At 49.6% G+C, this 22,214-nt stretch overlaps 1 protein-coding gene across 1 annotated transcript in view; it reads right to left on the bottom strand.

Moving 5' to 3' along the window:
• The window catches only part of NEB (nebulin), a 207,242-nt gene that overhangs the window by 26,645 nt on the left and 158,383 nt on the right, over positions 1-22,214 (bottom strand). Inside the window, exons 113-134 of the mRNA XM_038751620.1 lie at positions 21,919-22,023; positions 18,956-19,060; positions 18,325-18,432; positions 15,680-15,784; positions 15,326-15,430; positions 14,754-14,858; positions 13,999-14,103; positions 13,718-13,828; positions 11,359-11,469; positions 11,050-11,151; positions 10,795-10,899; positions 9,186-9,296; positions 8,960-9,064; positions 8,605-8,709; positions 8,368-8,472; positions 7,771-7,881; positions 7,240-7,350; positions 6,626-6,739; positions 6,218-6,322; positions 4,892-4,996; positions 3,344-3,448; positions 534-626 (exon numbers count right to left, since the gene is read on the bottom strand). Coding sequence (XP_038607548.1) covers positions 534-626; positions 3,344-3,448; positions 4,892-4,996; positions 6,218-6,322; positions 6,626-6,739; positions 7,240-7,350; positions 7,771-7,881; positions 8,368-8,472; positions 8,605-8,709; positions 8,960-9,064; positions 9,186-9,296; positions 10,795-10,899; positions 11,050-11,151; positions 11,359-11,469; positions 13,718-13,828; positions 13,999-14,103; positions 14,754-14,858; positions 15,326-15,430; positions 15,680-15,784; positions 18,325-18,432; positions 18,956-19,060; positions 21,919-22,023 — 2,337 coding nt within the window. The remainder of the gene's footprint in view (positions 1-533; positions 627-3,343; positions 3,449-4,891; positions 4,997-6,217; positions 6,323-6,625; positions 6,740-7,239; positions 7,351-7,770; positions 7,882-8,367; positions 8,473-8,604; positions 8,710-8,959; positions 9,065-9,185; positions 9,297-10,794; positions 10,900-11,049; positions 11,152-11,358; positions 11,470-13,717; positions 13,829-13,998; positions 14,104-14,753; positions 14,859-15,325; positions 15,431-15,679; positions 15,785-18,324; positions 18,433-18,955; positions 19,061-21,918; positions 22,024-22,214) is intronic.

A 22,214-nucleotide genomic window follows, 5' to 3' on the forward strand; every position in this document is an offset into this window, starting at 1 on the left:
GGATTTCATAAAAATCCAGGGAAGGAGTTTCCATAACCTCCACCTTTACCTGCTCCACTGTCTAGCAACTTCCATTCTCGGGAAGTTCTTCTTGGTATCGACCCTAAATCCCTCCTGCTGCAGGACAGCCGGCATCGAGGAGAAGATGGGGGTCAATCTCCTAAGAGGCAGTCATCGCCAGGTCTACTTAAAGTGACTCACGTTGGCCCCTGCCTCGCCCTCCTCCCCCTCCCCTACATCGACCCCACCTTGGGGGCCCCATCTTCAAGTCAGCCCCCTGACAGACCGCAAGCACCCTGGGAGAATAATAATAATAACGATTATGGTATTCGTTAAATGCTTACTATGTGCCGAGCACTGCTCTAAGCGCTGGAAGAGTGGGAAGGGGTCGCAGGGGTGACAGAGTCAGACACAACCTCCCCGCTTAACTCTCAACTTGAGGCCCTTGCTCTGGATGCATCCAGGGGTGACTGCTCTCAGAACTGGGGGGGAAAGGAGGGAAAGGGGTTAGGGCTGAAAATCCACTCCAGTACCGAGCTGATGTGATCCTGCGTCTGCTTCACTCTTGCCATCTCTGGGGTCTTCCCAATGGCTGTCCCCGGGGTGACATCTTCTTTGTACAGCACCTGAATGGTTGAACCAACACGCCGAGCGTGAAACCGAGACGCCGGAGCCGACCCCGACGACCCTGACCGGCTGAGAGGCCGCTGCGGGAAAGGTCGGGAAAGGAAAGCACTATCCTTGACCCCTAATCCAGAATTGCTGACGGAGTTATAAACTGGCAGATACTGTCTCCCCTTTCTAGACTGGGAGCCCACTGTTGGGTAGGGACCGTCTCTATATGTTGCCAACTTGTACTTCCCAAGCGCTTAGCACAGTGCTCTGCACACAGTAAGCACTCAATAAATACAATTGATTGATTGGAGAGAGATACCACATAAATTACGGCATCTGTTAAACGCTTAATGTATGCCAAACGCTGTTTTAAGCGCTAGGGCATATATGAGCTAATCAGGTTGGGCAGAGTCTCCGGCCCATATGGGGCAAGCAGTCTAAGTAAGAGGAAGAACGGGTGTTTAATCCCCATTTTACCAATGAGGAAATTGAGGCACAGAGATGTTAAGTGACTTGCCCAAGGTCACACAGCAAGAAATTGAAGGAGTCGGGATTAGAACCAGACTCATCTGACTCCCAGTCCATGCACTTTCCATTAGACCACAATGCTTCTCATTCAGCCTGATGGGAAATCGTGTGGCCTAATGAAAACGGCAGAGGACCCTGGAGTCCGAAGATCCAGGTTCTAGTCCCAGCTCTGCCTGCAGGACAACCTTGGGCAAGACCCAACCTCTCTGGGCCTCAGTTTCCTCATCTGTAAAATGGGGATAATAATTCTTTCCTTGAAGGGGTGACAGGAGGATACCTGATGTGAAAATCGACTATGTCTGTTCTGAATGTCTTGTATCCACCCCAGAACTTAGGACAATGTGTGCCACATTTGATAAATACACTTAGTTCTTCTGCAGCATATGTGTTTACTAACAATCGGTCAATCTATCGTACTTATCAAGTGCTTTCTGTGTACAAAGCTCTGTATTAAGTGCTTGGGAGAATACAATATAACAGAGTCGATAGATACTTTCCTTGCCCATAGTGAACTTATGCATTTAATCAATCAATCAATCGATTTACTGAGCGCTTACTGTGTGCAGAGCACTGTATTAAGTGCTTGGGAAGTACAAGTTGGCAACATATAGAGACGGTGCCTACCCAACAGTAGGCTCACAGTCTAGAAGACTATTATTATTAGTCTAATAGACTAATAGTCTAATAATCTATTATTATTAATAATAATAATAACTGTGATACGTGTTTACTACGGCCTTTACTAAGTGCCAAGCGCTGTACTAAGTATTGGGATAGATAGGTTTTCAGGTCAGATAGGTCAGGAAACAGAACAGGTTTTGAATCCCCGTTTTATAGATGAGGAAACTGGGGAACAGAGAAGTTGAGTGACTCGCCCAGGGTCACCCAGGAGGAGAAGCAGCGTGGCTCAGTGGAAGGAGCCCGAGCTTTAGAGTCAGAGGTCATGGGTTCGAATCCCGGCCCCACCAACTGTCAGCTGTGTGACTTTGGGCAAGTCACTTCACTTCTCTGGGCCTCAGTTACCTCATCTGTGAAATGGGGATTAAGACTGTGAGACCCCTGTGGGACAACCTGATCACCTTGTAACCTCCCCAGCGCTTAGAACAGTGCTTTGCACATAGTAAGCACTTAATAAAGGCCATCATCATCATCAAGTGGCAGAGCCAGGATTAGAGCCCAGACCCTCTCACTCCCAACCCTCTACTCTTTCCACTAGGCCACGCTGCATTTGGAATAGAAAGATGTAGGAGAGTTAAGGCCTGTTCTTCCAAGAGAACATAATAATAATAATAATAATAATAATGGTATTTATTAAGCACTTACTATGTGCAAAGCACTGTTCTAAGCCCATGACTGAATAGAATGGGATGTGAAGATGGGAAGTAACAGCTGTGCCCCTCTGTGCGTTTTCTTCAACACACGGTTTGTCAGAAACACAGTCCCTATGTTCTTGGGGAACCGAGTGTGCGCATAATGATTATCTAAATACTCTTGGAAGATGAAAATAATAAACCAATGCAAGGGACTTTGAATGAGGGCCCAGCCCAGAGAAGTTGAACTCCATTCAGACCCCCTCCGGCTTTTCAGCCAGACACAATAATAATAATAATTATTATTATGGTATTTGTTAAGCGCTTACTATGTGCCAAGCACTGTTCTAAGCGCTTAGGGTAGATACAAAGTAATCAGATTGTCCCACCTGGGGCTCACAGTCGTAATTGCCATTTTACAGATGAAGTAACCCAAGTGAAGTGACTTGCCCGAGGTCACACAGCAGACAAGTGGCAGAGTGGAGATTAGAATCTGTGACCTCTGACTCCCAAGCCTGTGTTCTGCTGCTTTTCACTAGACCATGGACATTGGGTCAGCACATGCCCTCCAAGTGAAAAGAGATTTCCGGCTCTCTCCCCTTGGCAAATAATGCAAAACAGAGTCTGGGGGTCAGAAATAAAATCGAGTGACGCTCCAGACATCGGATGGGATTCCAGCCCCACGGCCCCGAGCAGATCGGCCCGCTCTGCCCCGCAGATGGCTCGGATCTGGGGTCCTGGGCCCTTGGGGTTGCAAGGGGCTGGAGGGAATGCCCCCTGAGGATCGTGCCCAGCGGGAGAGAGGAAGAGCGGCCTGTTCCGATCGATTCAGAAAACCAGGTGGACACATTTGGGGAGGTGCTGGGGAGGGGAGCCGGGAGGACCCATACCGAGCTGAAGTTCTTCTGATTTTCCTTGACGCGTAGTATTTCCGGCGTGTCCTGTACCGCCGTGATCTTCCCCTGCGTGTTTTTGTGGTCGCACTGGTACTGGAGCTGCAAAAAACCCAGTAGAAGCCCGGTCAAGGCTCGGCCCCCGGCGACCCCTGGTCAAGGGAGCAGCAAGAGGCTGGAGTAGTCCCCAGGGTCTGGAAACTCCTCCGGCACCAGGCCACAGAGGACACCCGTGGGAGAGCGTGGTCAGTCGGAGGCTGCCATTTACCTGGATGCCGGACGGCCTCAACACGGGGACTCACCAATAGCCTCCGTGGCCCGTCGCCCACACCAATCTCTCCCTCCCGCTGCTGTCTCCATGGCCCATGGCCTCCCCTTTTATTCGTATTTACTGAGCGCTTACTGTGCGCAAAGCATTCTACCAAGTGCTCGGGAGAGTACCCTACAACAATATTCCCGGCCCACAGCGAACTTAGAGTCTAGAGGGGGAAACAGATATTGATATAAAGAAACAGCTTGCCACCCCCAAACTGCCCCCATGGCCATCACCCTCCTGCGGTCTTCAGGCAAAAACGAAATCCATCAAGACCTGGGGGGTCACAGCCTGGAGGTGGTCAGAGAAGACGACTGGCTAAATTGATTTGATGATGGTATTTGTTAAGCGCTTACTATGTGCCAAGCACTGTTCTAAGAGCTGGGGGAGAGACAAGGTAATTAGGTTGTTCGACGCGGGGCTCACAGTCTTAATCCCCATTTTAAAGGTGAGGTAAGTGAGGCCCAGAGAAGTGAAGTGACTTGCCCAAGGTCACACGGCTAAGTTGTGGAGTCGGGATTAGAACCCATGACCTCTGACTCCCAAGCCAGAGCTCTTTCCACTGAGTCACAGAGAACAAAACATATTAGATAAGTGTGTAGAGAGGGACTGTTGGCATTTGGTACATATGTTTGTACATATTTATTACTCTATTTATTTTACGTGTAGGCCTTTCCAGACTGAGCCCCTTCCTTCCTCTCCCCCTCGTCCCCCTCTCCATCCCCCTCACCTTACCTCCTTCCCTTTCCCACAGCACCTGTATATATGTTTGTACATATTTATTACTCTATTTATTTTACTTGTACATATCTATTCTATTTATTTTATTTTGTTAGTATGTTTGGTTTTGTTCTCTGTCTCCCCCTTTTAGACTGTGAGCGCACTGTTGGGTAGGGACTGTCTCTATGTGTTGCCAACTTGTACTTCCCAAGCGCTTAGTACAGTGCTCTGCACACAGTAAGCACTCAATAAATATGATTGATTGATTGATTGATTGATGATTGAGTCATGCTGCTTCTCCCAGGAACAGGATGCTACCCATTTTCCATAGGGATCGCATTCTGACAGCTCCCGTTTGGCCCACGTAAACTGAACTGGAAACAAAGGCCCCCCTCATTTGTCTCTTGCCCTGCTCTGGGCAGCCCCCCAACGTCCCCGCATTTGGGTCTGTTTAAGAGGCCTGGGATGGGTAGCGGAAGGGAGGCCGAGCCGGGAATGGACCGGATACATACGATGCTGAAGTTCTTCTGGTTCTCCCGGACCCTCTCCATCTCCGGCGTGTCCAGGACCGTCTCATAATACGACATGGACTTTTCAGCTTCTTCCTTGTATTTTTTCTGATGACGTATTCAGAGAAAAACCGAGCATGAGAGGCAGCGTGGCCTCGCAGAAAGATTAACAGCCTGGATATCAGGAGACCCGAGTTCTAGTCTCAGTTCTGCCCCTGGCCTATGGCTGACCTTGGGCAAGCCATTTTACCTGCCTGAGGCTCAGTTTCCTCATCTGTAAAATGGGACCCAACCTATGTCCACCCTGATCTGCTTGTAATAATAATAATTGTAATAATAATAATGGCATTTATTAAGCGCTTACTAGCACTGTTCCAAGCACTGGGGACGTTACAAGGTGATCAGGTTGTCCCGCGGGGGGCTCACAGTCTTAATCCCCATTTTACAGATGAGGGAACTGAGGCTCAGTGACTTGCCCAAAGTCACACAGCTGACAATTGGCAGAGCCGGAATTTGAACCCATGACCTCTGACTTCAAAGCCCTGGCTCTTTCCATTGAGCCACGCTGCTTCTCCACCCCAGCACTTAGTACAGTGCATGGCACATCCTAAGCGCGTAAATACATTTTTTACCTTACAGAGCTGTTGTCGGGGGAAAATTAAATAACTGAGATGAAAACACTTTGGAAAAATAAAACTGCAAAATAAATTCATGATTATTAGGCCCTCAGAGGCTGCCGGGCCTAAAGACTCGCAGCTTCTGAGCAGGCCTTAGTCCCCAAAGGCAAAGGCCCAAGCCTAAAACACTCCAGGCCACCCTGTCATCATCTGGAGCCACAGAGGCAGTGCACACAAGCTTTTCCACAGCCTCCACCATGTGCACAAGTTGACGCTACCCAAGTCACCCACACTGTGAATTTACTGGGTGACTCCGAGAGGGTGTCCCAGAAAGGGACTGGCTGGACACTGGGAGAGGCAGAATCAAGAGGGAGGAAAGGAGGAGGAAGAGCAGTGGGAAGGAAGGCGGGCAGGGATCTGGGGAAGTGGGAGGCAACAGGACAAGCAGGGAAGAGAAAGGCAGCATTGTCGGCCCTTGGCGAGGGAGTCCGACTGTGGAAAAGGACAGGGACAGGACCCGGGTGGAGGAGGGATGGAAAGGAGGGGAAAGCTGGGGCTCTTCAGCCCAGGCTGGGTGCTTGTGTTACTTCTGTTGGCTGAAGGATTTGAGCACAGACATCATCTCTGAGATTACAGGTGAGAACCAAGGGGAGGTGCCGTATTCCGACTGATCAACACAACGGCTGATTCCGGGTCTCTGAGATGCCCTTACCTTACTTGAGAGGTTCTTGACCTGCTGAGCATGAATGATCTCCGGAGTATCCACCACAGAGGTGAAATTGGCCTTTTCCATTTCTGCGGAATGCTTATATTTAATCTGTTAAAAGAAGCAAAGCAGAAGGCTGAGGGTCAGCAACCTTCCGAGGCTCGGTTCTCGCTCAAGAACTGATCCCACTCTTGGCCAGGAGAAGGGGATTAACATTCCTGGTGGTATGGGAGAGCCTTCTAACTATCCGCAAGGCTGCTGTCTGCCCGCCCTAACCACTGACAGTTCTTGAAATACACATGACCAAAGGGACTGCCACCAGCCGATCAGAGCAGTGGTCCATCTGGCTCAGGATTCTGACTCTGACGGTGTCCACAGAGGTCGCAGAGGAGGAGGAGGAGGAGGGACCCTCACCTGACTGGCAATGTCGGTAGCGTTCTTGGCTCGCATGAAATCCGGGGTTTCATTCGCCATGGCGTTCAGGCCTTTCCCTTTGATTTCTAGCTCCAGTCCCTTCTTGTACTCTTTCTATGGATGAAAATAACCATTTTAGAGTGCAGCCCCTCAGGCCCCGCTTCAAGGACTCAACAGCACTTGTAAAGATGAATTTCTTTGTAAGCCACAAAGGGCACATATGAAGGCCAGGGGAGAGAGTGGGAGGGTCCCCAGGTCCCTTCAAACTAAGTTCTGCCCCCTTCCATTGGTGTTTGAAGAACCCCCTGCTCAGTTGGACCACGACAGTCTCCCAGCCCAGCCCCACCCTCCCCGGCAAGGTCCCGGTCACAAGTCTTTCTGGCCTGGCCAGCCCGGGAAAAGGACCCCATTGGAATATCCCCAGATGTAAACCCAGCCTCCTATGACAAAGAACACGGACGAGGCCATCTGCTGTGCAGCACAATGGATCCCAAGTGCAGAAAAGGTCCAGATGCTCTGACAGATGCCCCTCGAGCTGGGAGGAGCGTCGGTCTGACTCACCAGGTGGGCATAACCTCCTACATGAACCGGGGCCAGCCGGCTCTCCGTCCTACCTCGTTCAGGATCTGAGTGGCGTTCTTGGCTCTTAGCATGTCCGGCGTGTCCTCCATTTCCGTGAGCCCCTTCCCTCGGATGCTCTCCTCCAGGTCTCTCCTATACTCTTTCTACGGAATCAAAAATTACACCCAAAAAACTGCCCATCAGCTTTAGCATATGCCTCTTATTCCTCCTCTTGGGGTCCCCAAGTGAGCCACCCTTTGCTTTAGCAAATGAAATGAGAACTGCCTAGAACTTTTTAAAGAGGTGGGCCATGACGCAGAGTCAGCTTTATTCCCCCATTGTTCAGTTCCAAGGGAAAAAGATGGGAAATTGTAAGGGGAGCTGAAACACTGAGCCCACCGACAGGGAATGCCCTGAGGCAATCCTAAGGAAAGGCCTGGGCAATACAACCGGGTGGAGGAGCCAAAACCTGGGAAACCTCGATACTGAACACGACAAATTAACCGGCGACGACTGTGGTCAAGAACCCCCACGGAAGAAGGGGACCGATTCGAGAGGCGGAGACGAACAGCCAACAGCATTACCTCGCTCGCTATCTTGGTAGCGTATTTGACGTGTAATAAGGACGGAGTGATCTCCAGGCCTGTAAGGTTTCTGCCTTTAATGGATTCTTCGTATTCCTTCCTATATTCTTTCTACAGAGAGCAGGAAGGTAAAAAAATTAAAAAGGAGGTAAAAAGATAAATAGTTCTTGCATTTGTTCTCAGCACAAGGGAAGAAAAAGCACTAAGCCAAGAATACACTCTCTGGCTCTACCAGGACCAACTGAGGCTTTAGAGAAACTGCTCTTGGAGGTACTGAAAATACAAACAGTTTCTTCTCCACCTGCAAGCAAGGAAGAGAGCCCCTGGAGTTGTACAGGAACATCTGGATTCAGCTTCTGGAAATTACAGAATCTAGTACCATAATCTAGTTTATTAAGCGTCAACCCGGACAGCTGTGGCCCTAGCCCTCTGACAGCTTTTATACTGGGTTCCGGAGCCAGATTACAGTACTCTTGCCACTTAGCATCTGTTTCCCTTCGCGGTGGTTTGGAAGAACTGCGAGGAAACTTGACTCTGGAGTGTGGGTGTCGGTGGTCCTATGACCCAATTGCCAGGAGAACGGCTTGGGAGTCTTACCCCACTCTGCATCTGCTGGGATTCCTTAGCAGTGATGTATGTTGGGGTCTCAAAGTCCAACATGGGCTTCCCGCGCTCCTTCTCATACTTTTCTTTGTACTTCACCTGACGGCAGAAAGCTGGGTTAAGACAGGCTCTTTAGGGGAATGCCACTTCTAGCCCGAGGCCTCAGTGAACAGATCCCCCTGGCTGAGGGCGCGGAGGGGGCCGGGGAGAGGACGCCTCTGATCTGCTTACTATGCTCTGTAGTTCTGTGGCCTCTTTCAGATGAAGCTGCTCCAGATTATCAGGTATTGTGTGGTAGTGGCCCTTGCTCTTCTCGTATTTCTTCTTGTACTGGTACTGAGGGGGAGGATGCCAAGAAACGCTTCAGGTAAGGAAACCCCAACCAATTTCCCTCCCTCTGTCCATTTCAGATAGCTGTAGTGCCTCAGGTTAAAATAAATAAAAACACAACCAGACTAATATCGGGGCTGGTGGCCTGGGACTGGGGCGGGGATCAAGGGGCCAAAACTGCAAAAATCTGGGACTGGCTTAGAGAGCGAGGGGCCCGCACCAGCCCAGGGAGTGAGAGCAGGGGGAGTGATCTTACCGAACTGGCAAGCTGGCTGGTGCTCAGAACGTGATTCATCAGCAGGGATTCCTTCATATCAGTCACCGGTTTGTGAAGTTTCTTGAGATCTGCCTTATATTTGACCTGCAAGACCAAAGCAGGGGACAAAGGGAAATCTCAGGAGGTGGAGTCTGCTCTCCCAGTGGGGTTTTGGGCCAGCGCCCCAAACTCCAGGGGAAATGTCATTCTCCACACACTTTCGTACCTCACTGGCCAAGTTACTGGCATCCTTCATGGTCTTGTAGAGCTGGCTGTCCTTGGGGTTGAACTTGCACGTCTTGCCCTTCTCTTTGTCGAAGTTCTCTCGGTATTTAATCTAGCACCAAAGACAAACACCCCAATCATTCCAAAACCCCCACCTGCCTGAGGTTGGGGCTGGACAAACATGAAAGAAGGGGAGAGGGAGGGAGCGAGAGAGTGAGGGGGATAGAGCAAATGATAAAGAAAGAGACATCAATGACAAGAGCTAGAATTCTCTGATCAATTAATCAATCAATCAATCGTATTTATTGAATGCTTACTGTGTGCAGAGCACTGTACTAAGCGCTTGGGAAGTACAAGTTGGCAACATATAGAGACAGTCCCTACCCAACAGTGGGCTCACAGTCTAGAAGGGGGAGACAGAGAACAAAACCAAACATATTAACAAAATGAAATAAATAGAATAGATATGTACAAGTAAAATAAGTAAATAAATAGAGTAATAAGTATGTACAAACATATATACAACTCCCTGCCTGGAGTTGGTCTGACAGGGTCAACGAGTTCATTTCTTTTCTTAATCCTGGGCGGGTCCTGAGATGCAGCTTAGTGGTCAAAATGGCCAAAGCAGAGAGGATGATGTTCCTAATTCTGTTACTCCATTTCCAGTTTCCATGAAGTTTGTGATGGATAGTCACTTGATTTGCTGTGTCTGAATTCCCACCCACTTCAGGAGCTCCAGGTAAGCTCTAAGGGAGCAGGTTTGCTACAGCTGTGGTAGCACCGACCGCCAGGACCCAGCCTCGATCCCGGGACTTCCTTCGGAACAAACCACAGTAGGTGGCGGGAGGGGGAAGACTGACCGGTCCGGGGAGGGGAGTTATTCCAGTGAGACCAGATCAAGGAAGCCTGGCAGTGGAAGTTCTTCACTTCCAATCAATCAATCGTATTTATTGAGCACTTACTGTGTGCAGAACACTGTACTAAGCGCTTGGGAAGTACAAGTTGGCAACATACAGAGACAGTCCCTACCCAACAGTGGGCTCACAGTCTAGAAGGGGGAGATAGAGAACAAAACTTCCAGACTGTGAGCCCACTGTTGGGTAGGGACCGTCTCTACATGTTGCCAACTTGTACTTCTCAAGCACTTCGTACAGTGCTCTGCACACAGTAAGCGCTCAATAAATACGATTGAATTGAATTGAAATGGAGGACAGAGTAACCCAATTTTGACTCCTCAAGTCCCTGTCCACGGGTCTACCATGTGTTCTGTCACCAGCTCACGGCTGGATATGGACCCTTAAAAACCCCACGGCCCGAGGAACTGGGTACTGAGAAAATAATACAGTCACGAAGCACAGTATACCTCTTTCTCCCTCTCGCTAATCACAGAAACTGCTGCTCTAATTCCCTTCGCCTTTGAGGACAATGCCTATACATTTTTTTCTAAATAACAATTTGAGAAAAAGTAAGGATCATACATCCATTCAAACCCAACCAACAGCCGCCGCCCCCCCCCCCCCCCCCCCCGTGCCATCTTGCCCACAGAGTAAGATTTCTGAGGTGTTTCCATGGTCTGTAACTCAGACCTCCCTCAAGGCTCTCATTCTTACCTGGCTAGTCAGTTTGGACACCTTTTTGGCAAGTTCGATGTCTGGACGGCCGAGCATGCTCAGCCCGTGACTTCCTTCCTTGCGGTGCTTGGCTCTGTACTCCACCTGGGCAGGAAAAAACCCGACATGGCTTAGGAGAAACAACAGCTTCTACTCCAGCAGCTGGGCAGCTCACTGAGCTAGTTGAGACCCTGGTGAAGCGACCCCGAGTTCCCCCATCCAGTGGCAGAAGGGAAGGGAAACCAAGTCACTCACCTCACTGACCAGCTTGGACGTCTGGGTGGCTTTCTTGATGTCCGGGCGCTCTGCCACCATGGTGTAGTGCAGATTTTCCTTGGCATCTTTTTTGTAAGCGACCTGGGCCGGGGAACCAGGAAGACTTTCGTCAGAAGACACGTTATACAAACCTTTTGAGCATTTCAAATACCTTTCTCCTCAAAAGAAAGATGGCAGAGCACAATGAGAGAAAACTCCCCGAAGGTGAATGAGCTCCTTGAGCCAGTTAGTCATGCGTGGGCTCTTTCTGGTCCCCTGGGCCCGGCCCTCTCTGAGGGGGAAACTCACGTTGCTCTGCTTCTTCGCCACATCCATGGCGTGTTTCACTTCCGGTGGCTCCAGCATGATTGAGTAATTAGATTTTCCTCTCTCCTTCACGAACTTCTTTTTGTAATTGGTCTGATGGGGCAGAAAGAGGAAATTGGGGGGGTCATGGGCGGTCCTTCCGATTGCCCCGCTCTGCCCAGTGTGGGCCAGCAGAGCGGGGTTAAGGCTGAAAGTGTTGGACTGTGGGGACTCTGGGGAGTTGCAGTCCAACAGGTTGATGATGGGACAGTAGGTTGCCCTCCTGGGCCTTGGGTGGGGAGAAATCCCAACACTGGGAACACCGTCCTGATCCTTACAGAACCTGGGAGAAACAGAAACTTCCAATCTACCTCCCCTGGCTTCTTCAGAGATCAGGGGCAGCTTTAAAATATTTTTTTATGGTATTTGTTAAGCGATTACTAACAGTGCTCAGCACTTAGAACAGTGCTTGGCACATACTAAGTACTTAACAAATGCCATTATTATTATTATTTATTTTTATTATTATTATTATTATTATTATTATTATTATTATTGAAAACTGTCTTAAATGCTGGGGTAGGTACAAGTTAATTAGGTCAGACACAGTCCCTTCCCTGTATGCCCTGCCCTTAGATTGCCCTACAGTCTAAATAGGAGGAAAAACAAGTATTTACAGTTTACGGAACCATTTTACAATTAGGGACTGAGGCCCAGAAAAGTGAAGTGACTCGCCCAAGGTCACACAGCAAATAATCGGCAGAGCCAAGATCAGAACCCAGGTCCTCTGACTCTCAGGCTCGTGCTCTTTCCGCTAGACCTGCTTCTCTGATACCACCTGTCTGGCAGAGGGCAGGCACATTTGCCCGTTGTTGGGGAGGGACCGTCTCTATATGTTGCCAACTTGTACTTCCCAAGTGCTTAGTACAGTGCTCTGCACACAGCACGTGCTCAATAAATACGATTGAATGAATTTGCAGGTCTTTCCTGAAGTTACCTAGCAGAGGTAAATGCTGCTTTCCTAGATCTTGCTGCTGAACCAGAGGTAGCCTACCCTAGTGGAAAGAGCACAGGTTCTAGACTGTGAGCCCACTGTTGGGTAGGGACCGTCTCTATAGGTTGCCAACTTGTACTTCCCAAGCGCTTAGTACAGTGCTCTGCACACAGTAAGCACTCAATAAATACGACTGAATGAATGAATGAATGACCAGTGTTGCTCAGTGGAAAGAGCCCAGGCTTGGGAGTCAGAGGTCACGGGTTCATATCCCGGCTCTGCCAATTGTCAGCTGTGTGACTTTGGGTAAGTCAATTAACTTCTCTGGGCCTCAGTTACCTCATCTGGAAAATGGGGATTAAGATTGTGAGCCCCACATGGGACAACCTAATCACTTTGTATCCTCCCCAGCGCTTAGAACAGTGCTTTGCACATAGTAAGTGCTTAACAAATACCAAAATTATTATTATTATTATTAGTCCCAGCTCCGCCACTTGTCAGCTGTGCGACTTTGGGCAAGTCACTTCACTTCTCTGGGCCTCAGTTTCCTCATCTGTAAAATGGGGATTAAGGCTGTGAGCCCCCCGTGGGACAACCTGATTACTTTGTAACCTCCCCAGTGTTTAGAACAGTGCTTTGCACATAGTAAGAGCTTAATAAATGCCATCATTATTACTATTATTGTCAGCTGTGTGACTTAGGGCAAGTCACTTCACTGCTCTGTGCCTCAGTTTCCACATCTGTAAAATGGGGATTAAGACTGTGAGCCCCACGTGGGACAACCTTGATTACTTTGTACCTCCTCCAGTGCTTAGAACAGTACTTGGCACATAGTAAGCGCTTAACAAATACCAACATTATTACTATTATTATCATTATTATTAATCCTCGTTCTGCCACTAGCCTGCTGTGTGCCCTTGGGCCAGTCACTTAGCCTCTCTGTGCCTCAGTTTTCTTATCCGTAAAGTGGAAATAAAATACCCCTGACCTCCTCTTTTTGACTACAGGCTCTATGGTGGACAGGGACTGGGTCTGTTCTGATTGCCTTGTACCTCCTCCCCCGTGCTTAGTGCACAGTAAGTTTTTAATACCATCATCATCATTATTACTAGAATATGGAGAGAAAATGCTCTGGGCTCTTTAAATGAGCCGCTGCCTCTTGGGCCCGCGGAAGAGCTAGGCGTGTTGAAGCTCACGGGCTAAACCCGGCTTGCCAAAGCAATTTAAGTGGCTACTGGCTGGCCGCCGGGGATGCATTCGGCCCCTTCTGGGGTGGCCATGCCCCTGAGAGCACCGTGTCAGTCTCCCAGCGTATCGGCGGCTGCAGGGGAGCAGGAGGTTCCAATCTCGCTGGTTCCCGGCACTTACTTCACTGACATTCTTGGTTACTTCCTTGACGTGAACCGTGTCCCGGGTTTCGGGGAGGGTGGTGTAAGACCCCTGAGCCAGGTGCTTCTTCACGTAGTCCTTGTACTTGTTCTGGGAACACAAACACACCCAAGGCTCAGTTCTTACCCCCCGGCCCTCAGGCAGATGTGGGGTTCGGAGGCCGAACGCCAGACTCGGCCCGCTCAGGGGGAAGAGGGGCAGGGGTGCCGAGTGCAGGCCGAGGCCTCCGGGGGATCGGAGCAGAGACCGGCAGTTATTACCTCAGACACCAGGGAGCTGACCGTCTTCGCCAGGAGGATCTGAGGGGTGTCCGGTACGGCCTGGCAGGTTCCTCGCTCCTTGACGTGCTTCTCCTTGTACTTCAGCTGCAGAGAGAACGGCAATCCTGTGATCCGGGGTGGCCGGCTTCCAGAGACCCCGAGTGCCAGGGAAGCGGAGGAAAATGGGATTCTGTGGGAAACCGAGAGCGCCCTGCAAGGCCTCACTGCATCATCATCATCATCAATCGTATTTATTGAGCGCTTACTATGTGCAGAGCACTGTACTAAGCACTTGGGAAGTACAAATTGGCAACATATAGAGACAGTCCCTACCCAACAGTGGGCTCACAGTCTAAAAGGGGGAGACATACTGCACAATTCCGTATTTCCAAAGCTCAAAGGCGATGCTTCGTGGGGAAGACCTGAGAAGCAACTTTCACTGTGTGATTCTAGCATTGCCTTGTGGGTGCCATTTTTGCGTCCCAGTCGTAAACCTAGAGGTGTGTGATATAACCTTAAGAAAGTGCAGTGGAGTGAACCGAAAACCCTTGGCCTTGCTGTCTCTCCAATGCCAAAAAGGACGGGGCTACTGGCACAGTTCCTAAAACCTAGTACATGGTGGGTGTGAGCTTTCACAAAGCCTCCCCGATGCCCTGCGGGCCTGTATCTCCTGAGCCCACCAGGGTGGTTGAGGAGAAGAGTCGGCCGGAAGGCATCCAACTGGGGCTCAGAGCCAGCGATGGGAAAACACTTACATCACTTTCTATTAGAGAATTCCTGAGAGCCAGCACCGTGTTCTTGTCATCGGTGACCGAGAGCTTGCAACCCTTCAGGAACTCGCGGTCGAGCTTGTATTCGAACTGAGGCAGAAGAGAAGAGGGAAAAGGGTGAGGAAATGGCCATGGCAACGTGGATTAGGAGGCAGAAAATACAGACTCATTCTGATTTGACATTAAAAACTCACCTTCTTCCCCATTTCAAATTCCCAATTTAGGATTGATAGGATTTCCAACACCCGAGCCAGGGGCTCACCGTCACCGACTCCCTCCCGCTCCCACCTCTCCTGCCTCCCAGATGCCCAACAGAGGTGTCTGAAGTTCGTGGCATGAGCAGAACGGACACCTGTGCCCCTAAGTTACCGCTCTACTTAACATCGCCCCAACTCCTTTACCGTGATCGGGTCCTGCCCCTGTATCGTGCCTTAGGAGGTAGGGGCAGGGGCAGACTAAGAAGAAGCCACTAGAAAGGTTGGGTTTTTCTTTGCCACTTTAAGAGGACTTAAGCCAGTCATGAGTGCAGGGTCCATGCTGCTTCAGGTTTCCCTTACATCGCTTTGTTGCAAGGACGACTTGGCCGCTTGCAGGAAGTCAGGTCGGTCGGCGATCCACTTCCAGTGAGCTTTGGTGGCTTCGTATTGCTTCTTGTAATCCAGCTGTTTTTAAATGAGAGAGAAAGGACCCTCTTCGCCAAGGTGCCTGAACACGGGCCGCCCACAGGGAACTGGTCTCCCCTGGGCCACTACACAGTCACCATTCCCTTCCCAAGCTCTTAGTACAATGCTGTGCACACAGTAAGCACTCGGTACCATCGGCTAATTAGCTGAAAAGAAGACTAAGGAGAATCCCAGGCCTGCGCGTTCACACGCACGGCCCAGGATCAACAGAAAAGACCTGGCACTTACATTAGTGTTGACTTTGTAGGCCTCCTTGGCTGCCTTTATGTGCACGGCTTCCGGTTCGATGGTACAGTTCGATTTGTTCTTTTCATAAATTTCTCTGTATTTCAGCTGCAGAAGGAAGCACAGTTAGCAGGATTCTTAATGGAAAAAAATAATCAAGATTTTGGAGGGTCATGGAAAAGAAGATCAGATAGCTTAAACCTAACAGATACGTTCTATTTAAAGCCCGAAATGGTCACTGCCAATGAAAGGAACCAGCTCAGGATGGGAACTGAGGGATGAGGCCCCCACTTTCTGCAGGAGCAAACATGGTTGAGTTTTCTTTCATGAGAAGATACCCTGGCACAGAGACCTGGAAGTTTACTGTCACCAGCCTCTCTGTGGAACAATAACCTCGATGGTCCATCACTGGAATTGGAAGATGAGGCTTCTGATGCTGTGATAGCCACCAGCGCCTCACAAGACGGTTGGGTAGCTGAACTAGATTCCGACCCCACTGACTTAGTGCCCAGGAAAGGGCTGATTTACTCATTCTTAATGGGGGAAGGGGTGGGATATCTCCCTATCTCTTTTCTTCCCGTTATCCCCCTCTCTCACCCAACCAGGAGAAAATGACTTCACTCCTGCCTCTGGTTCCCACTGGTGGATGACTGATATTTCTAATGACAGAAGAAGTAATCTCTCCTCCAGCCCACCCTCATCCCTACACACAGTTGAATAGCGAGGCTTCAAGGCTGTCCATCACCTCGCCCCCTCCTACCTCACCTCACTTGTCTCCTTCTCCAGCCCACCCCGCACCCTCCACTCCTCTGCCGCTAATCTCCTCACCGTGCCTCGTTCTCGCCTGTCCCACCATCGACCCCCAGCTCACGTCATCCCCCGGGCCTGGAATGCTCTCCCTCTGCCCATCTGCCAAGCTAGCCCTCTTCCTCCCTTCAAGGCCCTACTGAGAGCTCATCTCCTCCAGGAGGCCTTCCCACACTGAGCCCCTTCCTTCCTCTCCCCCTCATCCCCCTCTCCATCCCCCCCATCTTACCTCCTTCCCTTCCCCACAGCACCTGTATATATGTATATATGTTTGTACATATTTATTACTCTATTTTACTTGTACATATCTATTCTATTTATTTTATTTTGTTAGCATGTTTGGTTTTGTTCTCTGTCTCCCCCTTTTAGACTGTGAGCCCACTGTTGGGTAGGGACTGTCTCTACATGTTGCCAACTTGTACTTCCCAAGCGCTTAGTACAGTGCTCTGCACACAGTAAACGTTCAATAAATACGATTGATTGATTGATTGATTGAGGCAGTGTTGCTGGGCCACTATCACAGAATAACAGGGCTGAAAGGACCCCTGGGCCACCCGGTTCATTCAAGCAGGAGCGGCCTGCAGCCGGGAGTCAGACCGACAGTATCTCGCTTGCTCTCGTCATTCCCCAGGGGAAAACCATTTGTGCTTTCCCCCATCTTTCCCCAGGAATCCTTTCTTCTGGGGAGCGGTCTGGACCGCCTAAAAACCAACTCAAATCTTTCACCCAGGAATCCTTTATCTTCATTCGTGCCAACCTACTCACTGTACCTCAATCTCGTCGCCAACCTCTCGCCCACGTCCTGCCTCTGGCCTAGAATGCCCTCCCTCTTCATATAATAATGATGGCATTTATTAAGCGCTTACTATGTGCAAAGCACTGTTCTAAGCGCTGGGAAGGTTCCAAGGTGATTAGATTGTCCCACGGGGGGCTCACAGTCAACCCCCATTTTACAGATGAGGTCACTGAGGCACAGAGAAGTTAAGTGACTTACCCAAAGTCACACAGCTGACAATTGGCAGAGTTGGAATTTGAACCCATGACCACTGACTCTGAAGCCCGTGCTCTTTCCACTAAGCCACGCTGCTTCTCAATCTGACAGACAATTACTCTCCCTGCCTTCAAAGCCTTACTGAGGGCACATCTCCTCCAAAAGGCCTTCCCTAAGCCCTCATTTCCTCTCCTCCCACTCCCTTCTGCATCATCCTCATTTCCTCCCTTTATTCATCCCTCCCTCAGCCCCACAGCACTTACGTACATATCCGTAATTTATTCATACTAACGTCTGTCCCCCCTCTGGACTGTAAGCTCGTTGTGGGCAGGGAACACGTCTACCAACTCTGTTATACTGTACTCTCCCAAGCGCTTACTACAGTGCTCTGCAGACAGGAAGCACTTTATCAATACCATTGATTCACTGACTTTGGGCAAGTCACTGAACTTCTCTGTGCCTCTGTTACCTCATCTGTAAAATGGAGATTAAGACTGCGAGCCCCACACGGGACAACCTGATCACCTTGCATCCTCCCCAGCACTTAGAACAGTGCTTTGCACCTAGTAAGCGCTTAATAAATGCCATCATTATTATTATTATTCACTCACTGCAGGAAACAAACCCCGAAGTCCAGGGTGCTGCGTAGCTGGTGACTGAAAATGAAACCCATTTTATTCCTCCCCCGTCCCCACCAAATTCGAACATCAACCATCAGCCCGTAGGATTGACTCCTCTTATGTGCCTACAGAACCTGACAGATTTGAGTGAGGGTCCATTTGATGCCCAAGACCGTTCCGGCCCAACAAGTGGTACCTGAGAGATGAGCCCAAAGCCCCAACCTACTTACATCACTGACTTGGTCTTTAACCTTGCGAACATGGAGGAGCATCGGAGTGTCATGAATCGTGGTGTAGCCTCTTGGCTTGGCCTTGTTATATTCCAACTTGTAGAGGATCTGAAAGGGGGATGGTAAGAAGGACAACGCATCAGCCTTTATGTTTCTCCCACCGGGAAAGTTCCCGGGGGTGAGCTCTCCCAGGCTGAGGGCCAGAAAATTGGGGTGGGATGGGAACTGTTTATTTAATCTATCGTTTTCTGCCATCCCATAGGCCTTCCAACGTGGCTAGGGCTGGTCGGGGGTGGGGAGGTTCACTGGTGGGATAATAATAATAATAATAATAATAATAATAATGATAGCATTTTTTAAGCGCTTACTATATGCAAAGCACTGTTCTAAGCGCTGGGGAGGTTACAAGGTGATCAGGCTGTCCCACGGGGGGCTCACAGTCTTAATCCCCATTTTACAGATGAGGTAACTGAGGCACAGAGAAGTGAAGTGACTTGCCCAAAGTCACACAGCTGACAATTGGCGGAGCCGGGATTTGAACCCATGACCTCTGACTCCAAAGCCCGCGCTCTTTCCACTGAGCCACGCTGCTTCTCATCCATTGGGATGGCTTCCCAATCTGTCCACTTACATCGCTGATTTGCTTGTTGACTTTTGTAGTGCGCAGCTGTTCGGGGGTGTCCACGATAGAAGTGAATTTGTCCTTGGACTTTTCATAATTTTTCCGGTATTTGATCTGGGAGAAGGAGGGAAGAAAGTATTAACCTCAGGAAGTGAAGAGCGGGTCTTCAAGGATACTAACCTCTCTAGACTACAAGTTCATTGTGGACGGGGAATGTGTCTGCTAACACTTTGGTACTGTATTCTCCTGAGCGCCCAGTACAGTGCTCTGCACATAGTAAGCGCTCAATAAATACCAGTGACAATGATGATAAAAAAAAGGGGTTTCTCTTAACACTGCAGGTCCACGGGTGACCGGCCCTAGCAGGGAGGAGAGCTATTCTAGAATTCAGAAGCAACCCCTCATGCTGGAAATTTCTAATCCAAGTGTGAGAGCATAGATAGTGGGGGAGAGAGAAGACACCAGACCAATAGGACAAAATAAAATGAATCCAAAATGGAACACACCATAGCAAATCAGTCTCTTTCTACTACCCCCTCGAGGGTTGATTTTGTTTCCAGCATAAAAAAATAAAATAAAGATTCAAAATTTTTTAAAAAATAAACTAAATTCAAAACATGAGAACAAGTCATGTGCTCCAAAAAAATCTCAGTCTTTTTGGTAACAACCCCCCCCCTCAAACCTTGTAATCTTCCAGTTACAAATGAGATAATCATGCACGTATACAAGCAACACCAAGCATTACACACAAAACAGTGACAAGATGGCAAACACAAATATTTGATCATAAACCAAGTGAGAAATTGAGCTCACAGGAGCAGGAAGCCTACGAGGAGACCTCATTTTTCTCATTCGGCATGGTTTAATCGGACTCCAGAGGTTGCAAAAACCAAGTTTGCAATTCACTGCTGTATCCAACTGAAAGGTGTTTTCTAAATAGCTCCTCGGTTCATCTGAGAAGTGCAGGGTTTTAGCATAGGGTGGTGTACCCAGTGTTAAGCCCCCGGATAACCACCAGTGCCCACTGTCTTGGATCTCTGCCCTACACAGGAAATTGCATGCGCTTGAGAGAGGGCAGCGTATGCTTCCTTTGGCTTGGTAGGCAAGCCTTTTCATCAGGGATGATGGCAACTGTTCCTCACGCAGAGATAGACACTGGGAGTGGAATTTTACCCGATTTAAACAACGCTAGCATATGCGGCTGACTCGGGGGAGGGGTGGGGGGCGGAGGGGTGCTATGAACGTGTAAAAGGACCAGCCTCATTGCAATCAGCGCTTGGACAGCGCTTCCCCCCCTTTTAGACTGTGAGCCCACTATCGGGTAGGGACTGTCTCTATGTGATGCCAATTTGTACTTCCCAAGCGCTTAGTACAGTGCTCTGCACATAGTAAGCGCTCAATAAATATGATTGATTGATTGATTGATTGACTACGAGGGCTGGGTCCACGGAGTGGGGAAGCATGCCGATGGGTGAATACGTGGCTGGGTGAGCACAAAACTCCAGAAAACCGGCTAGAAACCTGAATGACTGGTGCTGTTTTAGATACCAAGGCTCTCGGCCCTCCGACCCCATTTGGGCTACCTGCTCTCTTTACCTGCTATTCCCCAACTTGCTGTCTTGGCTCCTCCCAAACTCACCTTCTAACTGAATCTCGTTCCCAACTGTCCCGCCTCCAGCCCTTCACTCACGCCCTCCCTCCCACTCTCCTAAAATTCCACCTCCTCCATCAAGAATTCCTCCATTAACCCCCCAGCACCAATGAACTTTCTCTGATTAATCTCCCAGCACCCTGAACTGTATCGCCCTTCCAGCCAACTCAAGCCCTCATCAATTTATTTACACCCTCCTCAGCACTCATGCACCTATGACCTCTCGGTTTCTTTTGACCACTACAGTGGTTGATATTTTTATGTTCGTCTCCCCCGTTAGAGTGGCAGGTGCTTGTGGAATGAGCCACTTCATTATTCTGTACTTCCCAAGTGCCAAGCAGGTGCTCAATAAATACTGCTGCTGTTACCACTACCACCCACCCCTGGCAATAGGGAGATGCTTTAGCTGAAGAGTCGCATTTGCTCCGCTGCCGAAACGTAGCTGGGAATGATCACAGAGTTTTGTGAAGAGTTCTGGGTGGGAGCAGGCATCCTGTCTGTCCCCTTGGGCCTGCTCAGAACTCATTTCCAGTAACCCTGGGCAGGCGAGGAGTTTGAAACTGGCGGAAAACAAGTCAATGAGAGCTAAGAGGCGGGCCCGGAAAGTCTTGCCGGCCTCTTCTCCCCACTCATCCGACCTTACCTGGCTCCACATGTGGGTGTTGTAGAGGGCGGTCAACATATCAGGGCGCAGAATTTCATTACATCCGTTTCGCAGAAACATCTTGGCACTAGATTTATATTTTCTCTGTCCATGCAAAGAGTGGGGTAAGGGGGAGGGCACAAAAGAGACTTGTGAAGACAGGGCACTAGATCTCAGTCACCTCAGAGTGAAGAGATGTAGGCAAAGATACTCTAGGTACTCGCATCCAGAGAGGTGGCCAAGGAAACCAGTGGTCCAAGGTCCTGAGAGTGGACAATGGTCCCTTGACTCATGAAAGCGGGGGCGGTCCTGTGGTGTCTCAATTTCCCCCTTGAGTTTTGGATAAATAGCCGGGATTGATCGGAAAAAAAAAATCGAAGAAAGAGACCAGTGGGTCCGCCTCCCTTTTTTGGCTTTGCAATCGAACACAATTTGAGGATACGCTATTCCAGTTTATGAATCTCTTCCTGCTTTGCCCTCAGTATGGGAGAGAGTACGTAGAGTATGGACTGGCTCACCCAAAAAGCCCTCGGGCTATTTGGGTGGCGGTACGGAAACCATCGGAAGACGCTGAAACAGGACACGGCAATATCATAGGCGGGACCTATGACATCCTCGGCTGGAGACGGGACGACACCTCGCAGAGGGGCGTGATGACAGCCGGCCCCCTCACAGTACCTGGCTGATCTGTTCATCTGCCATCTTAGCCAGGAGATGTCTAGGTTCATCCACCACAAGACTGTACTTATCTTTCCGCTGCTCATAATCAGCTCTGTACTTTTTCTGCTCGGAACAGCGCGGGAGATTATAACAGGATAAAAATGCAAAGGAAAAGACAAACATCGGGAGGGCGACACCTCGGAAATCTGGAAGCATAATACTGACGGGAGGCAATGTCGGTAATTTGGAATTCACTGGATCCAGCCTAGGATGGGTCTGGATTGTGGGAGAAGTGGGGATAAAATACCTGTCCT

The sequence above is a fragment of the Tachyglossus aculeatus genome, chromosome 9 (genome assembly GCF_015852505.1).
Source record: "Tachyglossus aculeatus isolate mTacAcu1 chromosome 9, mTacAcu1.pri, whole genome shotgun sequence".
In the NCBI taxonomy this organism is placed as follows: domain Eukaryota; kingdom Metazoa; phylum Chordata; class Mammalia; order Monotremata; family Tachyglossidae; genus Tachyglossus; species Tachyglossus aculeatus.